The sequence below is a fragment of the Neopsephotus bourkii genome, unplaced genomic scaffold (genome assembly GCF_033783945.1).
Source record: "Neopsephotus bourkii isolate Nb327-2 ecotype Australia unplaced genomic scaffold, CSIRO-AGI_Nbou_v1 NB_1003, whole genome shotgun sequence".
Classification (NCBI taxonomy): Eukaryota; Metazoa; Chordata; class Aves; order Psittaciformes; family Psittacidae; genus Neopsephotus; species Neopsephotus bourkii.
Genome location: NW_026901494.1, coordinates 247,149 through 266,767, shown reverse-complemented (window position 1 = coordinate 266,767; position 19,619 = coordinate 247,149). Strand labels below are relative to the sequence as shown.

Here is a 19,619-nt window from a genome sequence, read left to right as displayed (position 1 = left end):
AGTGGTTCTAATCTCGCACCAACCAGGGAGAGACACTACAACGAAGGCAAGAGCTACAAGCAGGAAAAACACACACCTGTCTTCTGTGCCATAGGAAGAAAAGCAAATCCAACAAAAGCTTGTTCGGAAGCTCAACTTCAACTGAACACTTCAAAAGCCAAATATAAAAACATTAAAGACATTGAGTGGATAGCTACAGTAACAAGAAGGAGGCAGGAAGATGTTTTAAAATGTGGATTTTCAGCTACAGACAAGAACTTGAGACACTTGGGGTTTCCCACAAGCCACAGAGGTGGCAAAACCTTGCTCCCAGTCTTCCTGAAAAGCTTCACTTTGTATTCCTACAGCCTGCTCCTGTTCTCGGTCGTGAGCACCGACATCACCACATTCCCAAAGAACATCTCCAGATCTCAAGTGCTCCGTGAGGCTCAAGACACAGCAAGGACATTAGATTTTAGCCAACAGCTTCATGGGCAATTTGAAGGAGAAAGAAAAACTGCTGACAACTGCTCCTGCGCACCCATTGTACCTGCTCACCTCTGTCTAAGAGACACCACTGCACCTTGCATTAGTGCTCCCATCACATCCAGGATTCCTGGAGTGAGCAGTTTCACCCGTAACCGCCTGAGGAGCGGCAAGGTCAGGCCTGACACTCGGTACGCAGGTTATTAAACATGCTGGGGTTTACACACTAGATGTTTTCCTCGGAAGCACGTTACATTGGCTAATGGCAGCCTCCTCCTGCAGCTAACCTGGAGGGGAGCTTCAAACGCAAGGAAGGTTTCGCAAACCAGGCTCGTCATCTCTCACAGCGTGGTATGTGCCCTGATGGCAGCTCAGCAACACACCCATGCTCAGGAGGCTGTGTAATTACACACAATAGCTGTGTCTCCATCTACACAGGGACACTGGATACACTGTTCAACTTGAATGCAAAGTAAGCATAAAGTCACCGCAGCCTCTGGAGGCTTGAGGAGCAGCAGACCGTTTCCTACAGCCGGCTTCATTCAAACCCAGAGGTGATGACTCAACAGTTAAAGTATTTTACAGGAGCCTCGGAGAGAACAATCCACCAAGAAGGAGGGAATCTTTGAGGGGACACCTGAGGTGGTAGCTGGGCTCCCCAGCCAGGATAATGAACATATTAGTGAAGGGATGCTACATTGGGCTCAAGAAGCCCCACAGTGAACACCCGAGCCCCCCGCCCCAGTGCAGAAAGCCGTTTGTCTCCACGGTGCGAGACCGCAGCTGAAATTCCAACAAAGACCCGACACACCACCGGTGCCAAGCCTGGGGAAGCTCCCTTCACACGGAGCACAGAGCTCGGCCCAGCCTTGCACAGGGAGATGCAGTGATACCCGGAGGTCACGCACAGCGCACACCACTACATTAACCATTCTTCTTCCCCAGCAGAATCAGAGGTGAGGACCAGAATGAAGGCGGGGACCGGCTCCAGGCCGCACACACCGAGCACCGGGGTCACACACAGCTCGGGGTCATTCCCCCACTTCGCCTTTTAACCGCACAGAGCCCATGACAAAAGACCCTGTGCAGCCGGGAAGCGAGGCGCAGCTCACCCGAACGCAGGGCTGCGCTGCCAACAATGGCATTCAAATCCAACACCCAAACGAGCACATTGCTCATGCAGGAATCCTGCGCTCCCGACACACGGCGGCTGCAAGGGGGGAACCTACAGATGTGCGGCTCCTGCACACAAAGGGGCGCGGGGCGGGGACGGATCCCCGCGGCCCTCCCGCCCGCTCCCCAAGGACAGAGGGGCCGGTGCCGCCACCGCAGGACAAAGGAGGCGGCCGGAGCGGGTCGGCCCGGCCCGGCGGGCACCGGGAGCGGCGCATCCGACCCGACCCCCCCACCCCATACTGCGGCCGCGCGCGCCCCCCGCCCGGCCCCGCCCCACCCCGCCGGCGCGGGACGCTGCGGGAGAGGCAGAAAATGGCCACCACGCCGCCCCGCACCGCTGCGGGGGGGAGCGCGGGGATGCGGCGCGGAGATGCTGCGGCGGCGCGGCCCGCACAACGGAGCCTTTGTGTGCCGGGCCCCCCCCCCCCCCCCCCCCCCCACCGCGGGCGGGCCCGGCCGCGCGCCCCCGGGGAGCGCCCCCCTCCCGCAGCCTCCCCGCCCCGCTCCGCTCCGGCCGCCGCGGGCAGCCCGGGCCCGCCGCCTACCTCCGCCTCACCTGGGTCGCGCCCGGCCGCCGCCGCCGCCGTGCCCCGCAGCTCCCGCCGCCCGCTCGCCGCGCGCCTTTAGCGCCACACCGAGCCCTCCGCCCCCCGCGCGCCGCCGCCGCCGGCACCGCCCCCGTCTCCCGCCGCTCTCCCATTGGAAGGCGGTCACGTCCGTTCTCCCCGGCGCGCTCGCCCATTGGTCCGTGGTGCGGCCGCTCTGCAGCCACGGCCATAGCAACCTCCACACGCTACCCTCCAAACCCCGCCTCCCAGCTTCTCCCCGCCTCCTTCTGTGCTCACTGGTGGGACCCGCCCTCCCGGCGGCCCAGCGCCCTTCTCTCATTGGTCAGTCTCAGCGCCGGTCAGAGCGGGCCCCGCCCCGCGCTGCAGCACGCCTGGCGGGGGGCGCGGCGCGGCCCCGGCTCTGCAGCGGGCGGCGCGCGCGGTGGTGCAGCGGGCGGCGGCCGCGCGCGTCCCCTCACCCACCCACAGCCCCCCCTCAACCCCCCACGCCCCGCCGGCGGGGTTTTGGGGCAATAAAAGAGGTTTTCGGGTCTCCGCCGACGTGAGCGGTAACGGGAATCCCGGCCGCGGGAGGCGGGCACTGCCCGGCCCCGGGCCCCGCTGCGGGCCGCTCACGCTCGGCTGAGGGGGGGGCGCCGGGCGGATGGCGGCGCAGCGCGAAGCGCCTGGACCCGGATCCGCACTCACGGGAGCTCCGGCGCTGCCGCGGGAGCCGCTCGCAGCGGTCATTGCCCGGGTGGTCATTGACAGGCAGCCCGCACCGCCAGCCCCAGCGAGAGCCGGCACCGCCTGCTCCTGCCCTAGGGCCGCCCCGCAGCGCCCGCAGCTCCCACAGCACCCACTGCTTCCACGGCACCCACAGCCCCTATAGCTCCCTACAACCCACAGCTCCCTACAACCTCCACAGCTCCCTACAACCTCCACAGCTCCCACAGCTCCCTACAGCACCCGCAGCTCCCACAGCACCCACAGCTCCTCACAGCACCCACAGCTCCCTACAGCACCCGCAGCTCCCACAGCTCCTCACAGCACCCACAGCTCCTCACAGCACCCACAGCTCCCTACAGCACCCACAGCACCCACAGCTCCTCACAGCACCCTACAGCACCCACAGCACCCACAGCACCCACAGCTCCTCACAGCACCCACAGCTCCCTACAGCACCCACAGCTCCCACAGCTCCTCACAGCACCCACAGCTCCTCACAGCACCCACAGCTCCCTACAGCACCCACAGCACCCACAGCTCCTCACAGCACCCTACAGCACCCACAGCACCCTACAGCACCCACAGCACCCTACAGCACCCACAGCTCCCTACAGCACCCACAGCTCCCACAGCACCCACAGCTCCTCACAGCACCCACAGCTCCTCACAGCACCCACAGCACCCTACAGCACCCACTGGCTCCTACAGCACCCACAGCTCCCACAGCACCCACAGCTCCTCACAGCACCCACAGCACCCTACAGCACCCACTGGCTCCCATAGCACCCACAGATCCCCACAGGACCCACTACACTTTCTCCTTCCTTGCACCCCATCCCCAGGCTCCGGGAGCCCTCGCCCGTGTGCCAGCAGGGTTCTTGGACGAGGCGGGCAGGCAGGAGCATCCATTCGCAGCATCCCTGAGGACTGGGATCGGCTCTGGGGAATTCACACCGATTGGGTGTGGGTTACACACCCTTGGGGGGTGCTGGTCTGTGGCCTCCATCGCTGCCACCACCTGGGGTTGAGGGAGGGATGCTCCCCCTCCACTGACCCTGGTGAGGCCACATCTGGAGCACTGTGTCCAGTGCTAGCTCCTCAGGACAAGAAAGACAAGGAGCTGCTGGAGAGGGTCCAGAGGAGGCCACAACGATGCCCATGGGTTTGGAGCATCTCTCCTATGACAAGAGGTAGCAGGAGCTGGGCCCGGTTTGTCTGGAGAGGAGACCTCATCGATGCAGAGGAGTATCACAAAGGCAGGTGCCAAGAGGATGGGGCCAGACTCTTCAGTGGTGCTCAGCGACAGGACAAGGAGCAGTGGTACATCCATCCTCCAGGGAATGGGCACAACCTGCTCACTCCAGCCCCGCACGTGAGCAGTAGCTGAGAGCATCAAGGGTTCCCATCGCTGTGGGTTTCATTCCTGCACCCAGACCAAATGCAAGGGGCTCAGGAGGGATATTTCAGTGGAAGGCAGATCCTTCTGAACAGGACTGAGAGCAGGGTGAGGAGCAGATAGAAGTGGCAGGAGGAGCATCAAGCATGGCATGGGGTGAAGCTGTGTTGGGGGATCCCAGGAAGGGCTGGGGATGGAAATAAGGATGTCTCCCCTTTCCCCTCTGCTTTTAAGGACTACCTGCACAAATGGAAGTGTTTCAAAGCAGCACCTGCCATTCCAATACCACTTTGCTTGGTTCAAAAAGGGAGGTGAAGAGTTGGGGAACTGGGCTCCCAACATGGAGCTGGAAACCCTTCGGTCACCTCTGCTCATCTCCACACCCAGATCAGCTCATGCGCAACTCCTGGCGCTTGGATTTCTATGAAAGTCACCCTCTCAATTACCATGTCAGTGGGAGGCCTCGCACATCCTGTTCCACTGAAAACCCAGGGTGTTGACGGGCAGAGGGAGATGAAAGCCAGAGGCTGAACTGGTTACTCCCGCCTGGTTTTTGCTTTGCAAGGACGGCCACTCCCGGGGAGCAGAGCGAGGCCAGCACCGAGGCTTTGGGGTGCAGGTACTCGGTGTGCCGCATCTCCCGGGGTGCACTGGTTCCCTTGCTCCACCACCAGGTCTCCACCAGTGCTCACAGAGCGGTGCCAGGGCTCTGTTGGAGCACCCTGAGGAGCGCACCGGGATCCGCATCGTGCAGCAGTCACAGTCACCCTTGGGGCGGTGAGCCCTCGGGGTGCTTCAGCACCCATGCCTCGACACCCTCACGCTCCGGGGCAGCACCTCCACAACCTTCAGGCTGCAGTCACAGACATTCCACTTTTAGGCATACAGGATCCTTTAAAATAAAGAGAGAAACACTGTACAGCAAACGTTATTCTAGAGAGGAGCTGTTTGAGAGTTTAGGTTCTTTTAGAAAATGATTTCCATGGAAAATCTTTGAGGATCCTGCAGATGCCATGGGGAGTGTGTCAGGGTTATAGCACGGAGTTAGTATTTTTATCACACAATTATTTTTATCCAGGCTGCTGTTATAGGAAGGAATTCCCCAAATCCACTCAATGGCTTTAACCCATAGAAGGAAAGATGATATTTGCCTCTTCCCCAGGGGAAGCAGAAAGAGCAGAGACTGGAAAGAGCTGAAAGAAAGTCTTTCATAAAGGATTTTTATTGGAAATAGAAACTCAGCTGGACCCTAATCCTGAAATTGTTTCCCTGCCTTTAAACAGAAGGTTAATGATACCATTGCTACTAGGGCATGCATGTGCTTCAAGCAAAGCATGCCCCATGGGTGTTTCCAGAGCTGGAACTCAAGCAGGTAAATAAGAACAGCTTGGGCTTAAAGCAGTGCTTGAGATTTTTAAAACAATGTGGACAATTTAGGAAGAAATGTTCCATTTGTTTCTAATTTAGAGGCCTTACTACTGGTAGCCTGTATTGGAAAGCTCATCCCCATGCTGGGGGATGCGTGCCTCCATCCCCACTCTGGTTTGGACATTGCTGGGCAGAACGAACTTCTGCACAGGGAGAACACACAACCAACATCCAACTGCTGTTTATTCTGTCCCGTGTCCCTACCAGCACCCACAAAGAAGCCGAACAACCCCTGTTCCTTGATTATTTGGCACCTTTGCTTCCTGCAGAGACTGGAGTCCTCCTCCCTGTCCTGCCCCCTGACTGCGGCAGGCTTTGGGCACAGCTCCAACACTTAGAGCCAGCTCTGGCCTCCCCCAGGAGCCCACGTCTCTGCAAATCAGGACATCCTGGCATCTTTCTGGGTCATGTTTTTTCTCCATAGCTTCAAGTACTGAACCATACTGAGCCAGGCGTTAAATGTTTAAATGCAGGAGCTGCATATGCACAGACATGGTCTGTGTTTAGAGGTGACGAGGGGACACATGAACACAATCCACGTGGATTCAGTTTCCAGTTCACATCCTGACTTGCTGTGGCTTTGGGTGGCCACGGTACCTTCCCTGCCCTTGCTCACCCTGCAAAGGGATGAGGCTTCATTATGCCCATTTGCCATGACAGGGATGAGAGCACATTTGATGTATGATGTCCTTTGACACCTTCAGAAGGAAGGTGTGAGGAAAAGGTAGGATTGCTCATGTAATAACTGCCTGCTTTGTTGCATGGGATTAAACACAGAGAAGTGGAGGAATAAAAGAAAAATTATTCCACAATAAAATTGCTTTATAGTAAACATTTCTATGGGAGAAGCTTGAAAGGAATTGGAAATTCATGCCTCATGCTTAATGCTGGTGTTTCAAAGCTTTCCAAGATGTAATAAATTACAGTAAGATGGGGTTACGCTTATTTCTTGAAGCATGCTGCTCCCCAGGGTCGCACCATTTGTTTTATCTCACATGGCAATAGGAAACATTCTGAGACAGGAGGTGTTCTCCAGGGCACTGCAGAGGGATCAGCACCAAATATGAGCTTCATCATCTCACCCATCGTGTATTTTAGTCCTGGATAGTTTAAAAAGTTAGCTAAATCAGGCATGGAAAGTCTGCTCCTTACTCACAAAGGGGGATTGCACAAGGGTTGGTTGGACAGGCTGCTGTGAACTGATGTCACATCAGCAAAAATAGCCACCTCTGCAGCAAATGAGCTGAGATCAGAGCAGAGAGCGGGAGCTTTGCATCCTCCCAAGCAAGCCTCCAACATCCACGCGCCCATTCTCTATCATGTGGTGCTGGAAACCAAGGCACTCCATGGAACGTCTCAAGCTTCCTCGAACAGGAAGGGCTGAAGCAGCGAACATGGGATGAGATCCATCTCTGATCACCCTGCTGCCATCACGTAGGAGCGAGACCTGGATGCACACAGAGGACCTGTGCTCCCCACTCCTGGTTTCCTCTCTTCCTTTCCCTTTCCTCCACCCGTCACACTGGGAAGGAGCAGAGCTGGGAAGGCAGAGCAGGATTTTTCCACCCTCGGCTCAATGATTTGGCATGTGTTTCTCTGCCCTCGAGGAAAAGGAGGGCTCATTCACAAGTCTGTGCCTAAAACCAGCCAGAAAGCTGAACCTCCCTTTTCCTCTCGCAGCAGGATCTGTCCTCCCCCGCCTCGCTCACCACACCCCGGGATTGGGAAGTGTCCCCAGGAAATCCACGTGCGGCAGGTTTGGGAGCTGCCCCTTTGCTTCTCTCTAGCTGGGAGCTCGCAGTTCGCCAGGCTGGATTCCCACCCCAGTGACACCAGCTCGCGCTGCAGAAGCACCCCTTGCTTGCAGGAGTGTTTATAAGGGAAAAGGATTGAGCTATTATACAGTAGAAAGGTTGGAAAGGGATATTCTCAGTCATCGTGGGATCAGGGTATCTAATTCCACCTGGGATGGGCCTCAGGAGATCACCAACTTCAACCTAGGCAGGATTTTGCAGTCTTCAGAAGGATACAGTGAAGGATTCCCATGGAGCCACTCTCAAAGGGCACATTCCACTGCCCTGTCCAGAGCTGGCCTTTACTCAGCACAACTGCAAGATTAGGTGCCTGGATGCCAGCAGGACGAGCACATCACACATACCTCTCCCCATGGGAACGATTCCCCTCCTCGCATTCCGGACACAGGGTTTATTTGTAGCCTGCTCTCTCGTGCCCCATCTCCATTCCCCTTCAGCGGGGCTGGTGCATCAGCACTTGTACAGCACCCACCTTGGTTACCCTGGCTGGAAACCCTCTTTATCCTCTTGCTTTCCTTCCCCTGTCCCTCTGGCCATGCTGCTGGGGCTCACAGAATGATTCCCAATTTGAACTAAATGCCCCGTTTGCAGCTGGGCAAACCCAGCAGGGGGGTTTGGAGATGAGAGAGAAGCCAAGGAACAGGATTCCCTGCGTGGTCCAGGGTTTGGGCTGCCCTTGTGCTGGAGGGGCTGGGCAGAAACTGAGGGGCTTCCCTGGAGGAGGTCACTGCACCAAAGCAATTCTAGCAGTGGGGAGCGGGCAGGGGGCAGCTGCCCAGGGCTCATTTACTCACTGACCTGCAGTGGTCCATGGCCGGGTTGAAGAGACCAAACCATCCCTCTTGGGCCAGAACCTCCACTTGGGACCAGTCACTACCTTGTGGCACAGATTTAACTAAACCCATCCTTTTTTACCCAATTAAATGATTCAGCAAAGAAGAAACAGTGCTGACACGTTCCCATGAGGGCATAACCTTGGTGGCCATGGGATGAGGAGCAAAGGCACACAGAGCTGTTCTCAGCAGGCCTGGGGTGGAACACTGAGAATAGAGGGGACATTTTGGCCGGGGCTGCCCCAGGTGTCCCCCAGCCCATGATCTGTGTTGCTGCTAACAAGATGGGACCCATGCTGGAAACCAAGCCTGGAAACACATCCCAGCTCTGCAGATCCCAGTTTCCAGCACCCCCTCAGTGGCTCTTCAAATGCCCTAATGTGCCATAGAGGAGAAAATCCCATCAGAGCCCACTCAGAGCAAATGGTCAAAAGCTGAGCTGAGGATGGCATCTGGCAGACCCCAGGAGAAACCTTCCCCCAGGAGCAGACATCTGGGGTGCCCAGGGCCCATATTTAAAGACCACTCACCTGGAATGCCTCCCTGCCTCGCAGGAAGCTGTGAGCTCCTTGGGTCCACCCGAGGAACCCTGGGCATGCCCAAGCACACAGCAGGTCCCACCAGCCTGCCAGCGGTCTCCAGGGCCAGCAGCAGCTTCAGACCTGACCTCGAGAGCTTGTGTCTGCTTGGAAAACCACAGGAAAGCATTCCCAAGGCCGGCCTCGTGTTCGGACACGGGCACAGGTGCTGCCAGCTCTCCCAGCCCTGCACAGCCCTCACCCAGCTCTGCACCTCCAACCATGTCCAGGCCCCTGCGGGTGGCAAGCACCAGCACGCAGGTCCTGCCCCAGCGATCCCGGTGTGCCAGGGATTTTCCCAGCCTCAGTTGAAGGCTCCTGTCAGGCTCTGCACAGCCTTTAATCGGAGCTGATTTACGGCATTTTTATTGCTGCAGACAGCCAGCAGTTGGCATGGCAGGCAGCTTTAATATTGCTTGTGCGTTTTGGTATTGAATCACCAGCTTGGAAGGCAACTGCAGGGCTTTTTATAGCTGCCGCCTGCTCAGGAGCAGCCTGGCACCACAGCTCCTCTCTGGTCTCCGAGTGAATACCTCTCAGAGCCAACAGGAACCCCTCCAGTTGTCCATCCATGGGCCCAAAGGCTGGGACACGAGCAGGTCTGAGCCCAGTGGGTCAGGGGCTCATCCTGCTCGGCAGCTCCAGCAGCACGGCCACTGCTCTGGAGCTCCTTGGCTTCTTTCCTGCCCTGTAAGGTTGGCCTTGCCATTTGTGCCTGTGTGTTTTCACCATGGATGTGCGGGTGCTTCTCCCAGAGTGCAAACTGCAGCTTTGCTGGGGTTGTTGCCTGCCTTGGGCACATCCCTGTCACTCCCCAGCTCAGGAGAGCTCAGAGGCTGCGGCAGAAGAGCATGTCCTGTGTCTAGGAGAGCTGGTGACAGACCCAGTGGCTGTAGGGTACATCTGTAGGGTACCAGCTCACCCTTTCCATTCATATGTTAATACTTCACTTCCTGCTCCCACAGACATGAAAGATCTCAGTCCTGGTCCAGTTCAACCCCAGTGCAGCTGGCATGATAGTACACCTGAACGGGAGGGTGCTGGTCTCCTCCTGTTATCAGTTATCACATGCAGTTTGCTTTAGCGTGTTACATTCAAAGGAGCCAGTTGGCCTTTACCAGCCTCCTCCATGGAGTTCCATCAGGCCCTGGCAGCCAGGCTCACCCTGGGATGTAGCCCACGGCCACCATCTAATTCAATTTCATTGAATCCAGTTTAATGACTGACTGAACCCTGCTGGTGTAATTAGCAAGCCGATACTCAGCTATGAGCTGGTCATTGAGTTTATACCAATGTACCAGCCCCTCCTCTGGGCTGGGGAGGAGGGATGGGAGGAGCCAGAGGGGGATCAATCTGGACTTGGTCCCAGCTAAAGAACCCCTTGGGGCAGATGAGGATGAGCAGGGTGAGGAGCAGTTAACCCCTGTCACAGCCCACATGGCACAGCTCCATCGGAAGATGTGCACCAGTGGATGCCAAAGGGAAAGTGAGCTTGAATATCCCATTAGGGTGAGGGTGCTCATCCCCTTGTGGCACTGGTGCTGGCCTGAGCACTGGGATCCTGCCAGCAGCATCCATTCCCACCCAGGCACCTGAAGGCGCTCACCAGTCGCAGCAGACACAACTCAGCCATGGGATGTTTGCTTGTTCTCACCAGTGAACGGCACTATCCTGAGCGCTGTGGAAAATCCAGGCATGGGAAAGGGGGGAGGCAAACACAGCCCAGAGCTTGAAGCTGGTGGGTAGCACAGAAACGGCTGCCAAGAAGTGCAGAAATACCATGCCTACAACGAGACATCAGGGTCTGAAGGGGCAGACATCACGGCAAGCAGGATGCTTCCAGCACAGTCACCTCTCCACCCTCATGAGCATAACCCAATTCCCACGGTTGTCTCCCTGTTCCTCTGACCATCACCCCATTTTCACCATCATCTCCCTGTTCTGTGATCATCTCCCCATTCTGTGATGGTTGCCTGGTTCCATGATCATCTCCCTGCTCCCACACAGGCACTGTTCCCATTTCCCACCATGGTGCGGGTGCAGCCCACATCAGGGGCACGGAGAAACCAGGGACTAAGTCCTTCATAACTGCTCCCAGACACAAAGGAGAGCCAGAGCTTGATAGAGCTTTAGGATGAAGATAAAGGTGATTTGCAAACCATTCAATGATTTTGGTTTTAATTGGACTTGTGCCTTTTCTCATCTGCTTAAGATGGATGAGATTGGGCTGAGCCTCTGAAAAGGTTGTTTGCAAAGCAAACAAACAGGGTATTAATTACCCTGGATGTTAACCTCGGTCTTTGACTTTGCAGGAAGGCACTGGGGGAAGCTCTGCTCTCACTGGGAGAAGACCTCTGTTGGGTTCAGCGTTGCCTTATCACATAGGAGTGGTTGCAGCCACCTTCACTTAACCTTCCACAGCCAGGCTGAAGAGACCACACAGCCCAGCTGCATCAGTTGAATGAACCCATCCAGCAAATGACTTTAAGGGAACCTGAGGACAAAGCTGCTGCAGCCTCCCCCACCTCTGCTCAAGGGTCTTGGTGCTGTGTATTTAAAAGGGGCTTCCTTCCCCCTCATGCATTTACACCTGGGGTTCAAGAGGCTGCAGTGAATGTCTTTTTCAGTAGCTCAAATGTTTGTCATTACTTTCTCAGTTTATTATTTCTTACTTGTAGCTATATCTCTCTGTTGCTATTCAATCCCCATCAGATCTCTGCAGTGTGGAAACTGAACCTGCTGCTGAGAAAAAGAAAACATCCTTTTTATGTATAGTTTTTCTACTTGAACAACCTCTGCAGGCGCTGCTGAGCCTCCGGGCCAGAGGCAAGGGATTTTTCAATGTAAAATCATGTGGAAATAAGCACAGGAGGGGAGAGCTCATACAGGGATTATGTTTAAATAGAATCACAGAATCCCAGCCTGTATGTGTTGAGGAGACGTTAAAGTTCATTCAGCTCCAGCCCCTGCCACGGGCAGGGACCCCTTCCACTGGAGCAGCTTGCTCCAAGCCCGTGTCCAACCTGGCCTTGAACACTGCCAGGGATGGGGCAGCCACAGCTTCTCTGGGCACCCTGTGCCAGCGCCTCAGCACTTCTCCTTAATGTCTAATCTAAATCTGCCCCTTTTCAAGCTTAGCACCATTCCTATGGCACTGAGCAGTGATGGTTTTGACTGGTGCTGAGAACACCAAAAGAGATGAAGCAGCACAGAAGAGACGAGCACAGCTTCAAGTTGAAGGAAATCCCCTAATTTCAGCCCTGCAGGAGGAGATGAGGAGCTGCCAGTGACAAACACTGGTGGGGCCATGCTCCGTGGGCACTCTCAGCTATGGTGCATTAGCTGGGGTTTGAGCTAACCCAAGGGGGGAGCAAAGCCACGGGTTCAGGGTGTGTAAAACCATCACTGTCCCAACTTGAGCACTCGTGTGATAGCCACGTCATCAGCACACCTGCATAATAACCGGAGCTGTTTCCAACAGCATCAGCCCATGCTTGTAGGGTCCTAAAAGAAAACTGGAGAGGGGCTTTGGACAAGGGCCTGCAGGAAGAGGCCAAGGGGAATGGCTTGAACCTGCCAGAGGGGAGACTGAGCTGAGCTCTTAGGCAGAAGCTCTTCCCTGTGAGGGTGCTGAGGCGCTGGCACAGGGTGCCCAGAGAAGCTGTGGCTGCCCCATCCCTGGCAGTGCTCAAGGCCAGGTTGGACACAGGGGCTTGGAGCAAGCTGCTCCAGTGGAAGGGGTCCCTGCCCGTGGCAGGGGTTGGAGCTGTGTGAGCTTTAAGGTCCCTGCCAACTCAAAGCAGACTGGGATTTTGTGTAGCTGCAAACTGGTTGTGGCTGGGCAGGTCCTGTTCACTGGGAGATGCTTTCACAGCTCCCTGTTCCCAGCTTGGGTTTCCCAAAGGAAGCAGCTGGAAGTGCTGTAGAAGAGGGCTTTCAGCAGCACCCCCGGCCATGTCCACGTGCAGGGTCCCTGCCTGGGCTGTGTGCGCGGTGTTGGTGCAGGCGGCAAGCACCACATTCAGCAGCATCGCAGCTCACCCGCACCCAACCCTGTCCCCAGCAACCAGGGCCAGGAGGAGGGCGGCTGCTTTCAGGGGGTCAGAGCACGGCTGGGGAGCTGCGGAGAAAGCAGGTGGGTTTTCAGGAGATGGGCAATGGCCGCTGCCTGAGCTCCTGCCTGGGCTCCTGCCTCAGCACCAGGGAACTGGGATGCGCTGGTGATCGCAGGACTCCTGGAGAAGCCCGAAGGAGCCCAGGGCTCAGACTGCGGCTGCATCTCTTCATAGCACTGCTTCTTCTCTGGGAAAACCCCTGGTTTATCTGGCAAGGGCTCAGCCCATGGCCAGGCCAGTGCCAGGTCACAGCATCACCATATGTGTAGCAGCGCACACATGTGGCTGCTGTGGCCACTTGGGCTGCCCTGCCTCTGCCTTCCCAAAGGCACTGCTCCTTTGCCTGCCCGTGTGCTCCCAGCAGGCTGGGTGCAGGGGGTGTGAGAGCAAAGCAGCAGCACAATTCACCTTGTCACCCCTGCACAGCAGTGAGAAAAGCCTTCCCCAGCTCCAGGATACCTGCAGGTTATCCCACACCCAACACAGGGCTCACACATCTCTCCCGAAGCGGGAGAGCCCCTTTATTGTGCCCCACCAAAGGTTCCTGCTGTGCTGTGCCCCTGGACCAGGCACCTCCTCACCTGGGGCACTGGGAACCCCGGGAAGCATCTGGGTCCTCCGGGTGTACCTCGGTGTCTCACACCTCCTCCCCCAGCCTCTCCTCCCAGGAATGCTGCGAATGCAAAAGCTGGGAGCTGCCCAAACCAGCTTTTACCCTTATATAGTATCTGCTTACACTCTTCCCTCCCAAAAGCCGGGCTGGAAAAGCCTGATGCCGGTGTGGGAAGATAAAGGGCCGCTGACAGAGAGGGGATAAATATTTGTCATTTTCCATCACTTTGTAGGAGCAGGCATCAAGGATCACAGGAACGTGCAACTGAACTGGATTCCAATCTGATTAACTGCAGTGCTGCTGACTTAACCCTTCTGCGCCCACCCACCTGCCGAGACAGCGCAGGGCTCCCAGCACCAAAGAGGTGAATGCGGGTACATCCAGGGAGCAAACTGTCACTGCGAGTCCAAGGGCACAGTGAGGCGCACCACTGGTACCAAGGACTGGATGCAAACAGGGGGTCATGGCTGGAAGAGGGTCCTCGAGCAAAGCCCCCTTGCAGACAGAGTGCTGGCTGTGCCAAAGGGCTAATGTGGCATCTTTGGTCTGGACTGAGCCCTTTGCTCCTGGTATCAGTGCTGGTGGTGCCCATGTGCTGGCAATGCTTCCCAGCAAACAGCCCAGCAGCAGAGCCTGGGTTTCCCATGCACACCCCCCAACCTGTCTGCTTGCCCCCCATCCCTGAACGCTGCACATGAGCCTTGCTGCTAACAGACACATCCTCCCGCTGCCCATCGGCACAGGGGCCACAGCTCCTGCACCCACCTGCCCTGTGCTACAGCTCCAGTCTCTCCAACATGGGCTGCTTGGCCCCAGTTCTCACTGGCCGTTACTGGGCTGGTCCCCACTTTGCAGTGCTGCTGTGACCAGATGTGTCCCTGCAGCAGAAACACTTGAAGTGGGCAGCAGCCCTGGCTGCAAAGCAGATGGGAAAGGGCATGGCCCTGGATGCCCACGGGCACTCCATGGCTCAGCGCACCCATCACCATCTCTGCCAGCTCAGACAATCAGTCAGCTGCAGTCTTCCCTTCAGACACACAGGAACTGCATTTCCTCCTTTGTTTTTACCTCCTCTGGGTCTCTAAAACATCCTCACTCCTGCTTGAGAATAACCAAGCCCTGCCTGTGTAGGGCTGGACCACACGGATCCCTGCATGGGAGCTGGCTGCAAATGTATTTGCTAATTCACCATATACAGCCCCCCTTTTCTCTCCTTTGCTGGGGGTGCTGCTCTGCTCCACAGAGGAGGACCTGGATTAGATGTAACCCGCTTTTAAAGACGCGTTTCATTTCTCCCTTTGCGCTACAGGTGATTGGTGCCTGATCTCTGCATTCCTGACATGCCTGGAATTCCCTGACGACTAACCTCAGCTCCGAATTTCCTGGATTTATAACATTTAGGTTTAGGTTAGTAGCAATGACCTTGTAATATTATCCACCCCAAACCACTGGTATCTGAGCTCCCCCTTGACTCCAGTTTAACACCATTTTCTGCATGTAACATACATACAAGTTTCAGCTGTTTCTATTCAAATTCATCTGAAATCCTGGGCTGAGGCAGTGTGAATGAGCCTGCCTTTGATCAGCAATCTCCCCCTCTCACACAGACATGCTCTGCAGCTTGGTGGGATTCAGACCTGAAATAAATCTGAGCATCAGGCTGCCCAGGGCAGGGCTGCAGGCACCGTCCCTGCAAGTGTTCACACAGCGTGGAGACGAGGCCTCAGTGCCATGGGTCAGTGGTGGCCTTGGCAGTGCTGGGAATGGTTGGGCTGGATGAGCTTACAGGTATTCTCCAACCTGGTTGGTTCTATGATCCTCCAGCTCCCCACGCAGCGCTCCAGTCTCATCCCATGGCCACGGCCTCTCCCGCATTGTCAGCCTGTGCCTGCTGGGAACACCTCTGGCAGGAGGATGATTCTCCATCACTTGTGCCTTTCCCCAGCACCTGCCAGGCCTGCTCCCAGCCACCAGCTCTTTCCTTCCCAGCACTGAAGAAGTCTCTTAAACGTTCCTAAGCTGCTGGGCTGTGGTGCAGAGCTGTCCCGCTCGCAAGAGATGGGGCAGGTGGTGAGCAGGGAAATGCAGCTCAGCTCCCAGGGCTGCGCTGGGGGATGTCACTGCACCAGCTGAAAACATGGCCTGTGCTACTTGAACAAGTTGTGTTCCATAGAGTCACAGAATCAACTGGGTTGGAAAAGCCCTTCAAGCTCATCCAGTCCAACCATTCCCCAGCCCTGCCAAGGCCACCACTGACCCATGGCACTGAGGCCTCGTCTCCACGCTGTGTGAACACTTGCAGGGACGGTGCCTGCAGCCCTGCCCTGGGCAGCCTGTTCCAATGCCTGAGCACCCTCTGGGGCAGGAATTGTTCCTCAGCTCCATCTAAACCTGCCCTGGTGCAGCTTGAGGCTGTTTCCTCTTGTCCTGTCACTGTTTCCAGGTAATAACTGCAGGGCAACTGGGTAAAGGGTAGAAACCTGGAAGGCCCCTAAAGGCAAATACCCATGTGTGTTTCCCAGTGTGGTTCAGGTCTGATCCTGGTCTGGGCATGAGAGAGGCCGGTAGCTCCTCACTGGCTCCATGCCCACAGGGGATGGAGGATGCAGGCGGTGTGAGCAGTGCAGCACATGGCCGAGTCCTGCCCTTATCCCAGATCAAGGGTACCTGCCCCGCCTTCAGCCGGCTGGAGGCCAGGGCTGAGTCAGGATGGGTGCAGCCCTGCCCTGCTCACTCAGCGGTTCCCTATCGGCCCTAGCATCACTTCTCCTCTGAGGGAGCTGCTGGAGATCAGTGGTGCTGAGCAGGTCTGAGCAGCCTCCCCGGTGCTGCAGGGGCACAGCCCTGGCTCAGCTCAGCTTCCTGCCCTGCTGGAACCGTCCCTGCTGGGATGTGCTGCAGGGCTGCAGGAGGAGCGAGGAGCCGCAGACACAGTGGTCCTGTGCCAGGCCCATCCTCAAGATGCACAGACACTGCTGAGGAGCGTGGTCCGCTCCAGCACCCACTCATCCAACCTCTGCAGCTGTCCACATTTACTGGCCTGGAAGATGCTTTGGTAACACGGCCACAGAGGTGATGCTGACATACCTAGATGTGGCTATTTTAATCTGGATGTGGACGTTTTCACCTTCCCCTCTTTGCCCTGTGACACCCCAGCAGGCGTGTTCCCTCCAATTGTGCCATATTTCCAATTTCCAAATCAGAGCAAAAGCTTCTCCACTAGAAATAGTTTTGTCCTGGAATGTTTCCCCTTTGCTTCCTTTCACAGAAAATGTTCTGGGATTCAGATTTTTGAAAAAAAAAAAAACAAAACAACCAAACCAAAACCTTACCAAGAAGTGAAATAATCCCTGCACAGAAACCCTCCCAGGTCCGTGTGCCCTGTGTGCATCCTGCAGTGTGCATCCTGCAGTGTGCATCCTGCAGTGCATCTCTGGGAGCCTCCTGGCTCAGCATCATGAGGTCTCAGCATGCTGCTGGCCTCCTGTGTCCTCCTGCTAACCCAGGGACACGAGATGCCAGGTGGGGGGACCCTGCAAAGAGCTGGAAGAGCATCTAGTGCTATCAGCACAGGAGGGACAGGTTAGAGCTCAAAGGAGGCTGAGCTCCTGCATCTCAGCAGGGAATCAGCTGCAAGATAAACAGTCTTGTGGGAAAGACAACAGGGGGGTTTCCTTTGCTGAAACCTGCTGGATTTGCCCTTGTTTTCTGCTGAATGAGAAAGAAAAGATTAAACCTTGGGGTTCTGGCTGTGTTTGCTTGTCCTGGAAACAGTACAGGGGAAGCTCTGCAAACTCCTCGGCTAAGAATCATCCCTATTCCAAACCCCTTCCCACTGCTCCTGCCCAGGGGATGAGTGGGTCCCAGTTCCCAGCCATGACATGAAGCTGATTGTCCCAGATGTGCATTTCTTTGCAATAGCTGAAGGAGCAAATAACTAAAGCCAAGTCATTGTGCATCCAAATGGGAAGAGGTCTTGTAGCCAAGCGGTGCTTGAGCAGGCCCTGTGAGTAATGCCATCTACACCAGCAGTCCTGTAAGACAGGGTCTGCATGTGTCCATCAGCCCTTTTTCACCATGTCCATGCTGTTCTTTATCCTGCAGCCCTACAGGCCAAGCTCACTCTTCCTCTTCCAGCACCTTTGAGCCCCTCAGGTAACCACCACCACAAGCAGCGGCATCTCTCAGATGGAGAAACCTCAACTTTCCATGTCCCCAGGAGCTGAGCCAGTTCTGGGGCTGGGACCAAGGGTCATGAACACCATCCTCTTGCCTGTAGCCAATGCCTTCAAAAGTGACTTTTGGGCCTGCAAATGGAGGCAACTAGACAGAGCATGAAGAGCGTTTCCTAAACCTGCCCGTTGCCTTGCTCCCAGCCCAGCCAAACCGGGGCGAGCGGTGCTACCTGACCGGTTCCCATCCAGCCTGGCTGGTTTGGCTCTTGTCTTGCTGGCAAGACAACTATATTTTCTGGTTTTACTCGCAGCAGCTTTCATGTGGGATGAGCCTGTTGGCTGATCTGCTTGTACATCATAGCTCCAGCACAGGCTGGGACTGGGGGAGCTTCCACGGACACATGGATCTATGATTGTGCAGTGAGAGTTGCCTTCTCACCAGTAACAACCATTGCTAGGGCACTGGGAATATCCCAGTCTAGGTGGCCATATCCACATTGCTCCCTATGTGTGGTAGCTCTGGAAGATCTCCAGCTCAACAACACTGCTCTGCTTCCCATGGCTGGACATGGGATGCTCAACCAAACGGCATCTGTGCCCATACCTTCACCACTAGACCTGCCTTCTTCTGCCAAGGCATGTCTAGGGTCAGTGACAGAGCTAAAAGGCAAGGAACCAAACCCAAGCATCCCAACTGCTCCTCCTCTCCATTTTTCTTCACTCCATAAAGGCAGCATTAATCAAGTCTGTTACAGTTAACTTGAAAGGACCCTGCAGCATAAATTCATGATCCTAAACATAACCAGTTCCAGGTCAGTAATTAGTGCATTTCAGTGTGCATTGCAGGTGCATCCTGGGAGCTCTGAAACAAGTACAGGATCAGCAAGAAAAGTATCTGGAAGCGACAGCAGGGGTTTCAGAGCACTCTGGGTTATTGCTGTCTGCCTCGTTAGAACCACTCCGCTACTGGGAAGCCTTAGGGAACTGTGGCATAATCTCAGATTTCATCTCCTACCTCAGAAGTGAGGACCCCCATAGTTCCTGTGTCCCAGGGCTGGCTGCACCATCCCAGTACGAGCGTGGACCAGCACTTCATCCCGTGCCTCATTTTCTCCTCTAAAATGGCAGCGGTGTTCCCGTGCCTTGGAGGGGTGATGAATATTTGCACAGAGCTTTGGTATTCATGGATGGAGGGCTGAAATCCCTGTGAAATGCTGTGGTGCTCCCCCTGCTCTGAGTCACGCTCAGGTCAGTGACCATGGGGAGCATTCCCAGCATGGTTCGGGGCCAGCACTTGATGAGAGTCAGCGTGGGGAAGTGCTCCATGCAGAACGTGATAAATCACAGCTTTCGCTGAATCCCCCCAGGGGAAACTTGAAGCTGCTTTGTCCAAGCTTGTTAAGTTGTAATACATTAAACAAGGAGGCAACTCGTGTCTTCCAGGATATGAAACTCTTCCTTGAACCTCCTCCTGCCCCTCTACTCTGCTCTTCTGAGGCCCCACTTGCAGCACTGTGTGCAGTGCTGGTGTCCTCGGCGTAAGGACATGGAGCTGTTGGAGCAAGTCCAGAGGAGGCCACGAGGATGACCAGGGGCTGGAGCACCTCCTGCGTGAAGACAGGCTGAGAACACTGGGGCTGTTCAGCCTGGAGAAGAGAAGCTGCGTGGAGACCTCAGAGCAGCTTCCAGTGTCTGAAGGGGGCTACAAGGATGCTGGAGAGGGACTCTGCATCAGGGACTGCAGCCATA

The 19,619-nt window shown here is 56.0% G+C and overlaps 2 protein-coding genes across 5 annotated transcripts in view; one reads left to right on the top strand and one right to left on the bottom strand.

Moving 5' to 3' along the window:
- The window catches only part of MYH10 (myosin heavy chain 10), a 93,429-nt gene extending 91,121 nt beyond the window's left edge, over positions 1-2,308 (bottom strand). For all 4 annotated transcript variants that reach the window (XM_061360009.1, XM_061360011.1, XM_061360010.1 and 1 more), the window contains exon 1: positions 2,198-2,308. The gene's annotated coding sequence lies outside the window, so the exon portion shown is untranslated. The remainder of the gene's footprint in view (positions 1-2,197) is intronic.
- On the top strand, positions 1,534-2,268 carry LOC133215774 (basic proline-rich protein-like). Its single transcript, XM_061360001.1, has one exon. The coding sequence runs from the start codon at positions 1,534-1,536 to the stop codon at positions 2,266-2,268; it is 735 nt and encodes a 244-aa protein (XP_061215985.1).
- Positions 2,309-19,619: the final 17,311 nt, after the last annotated feature.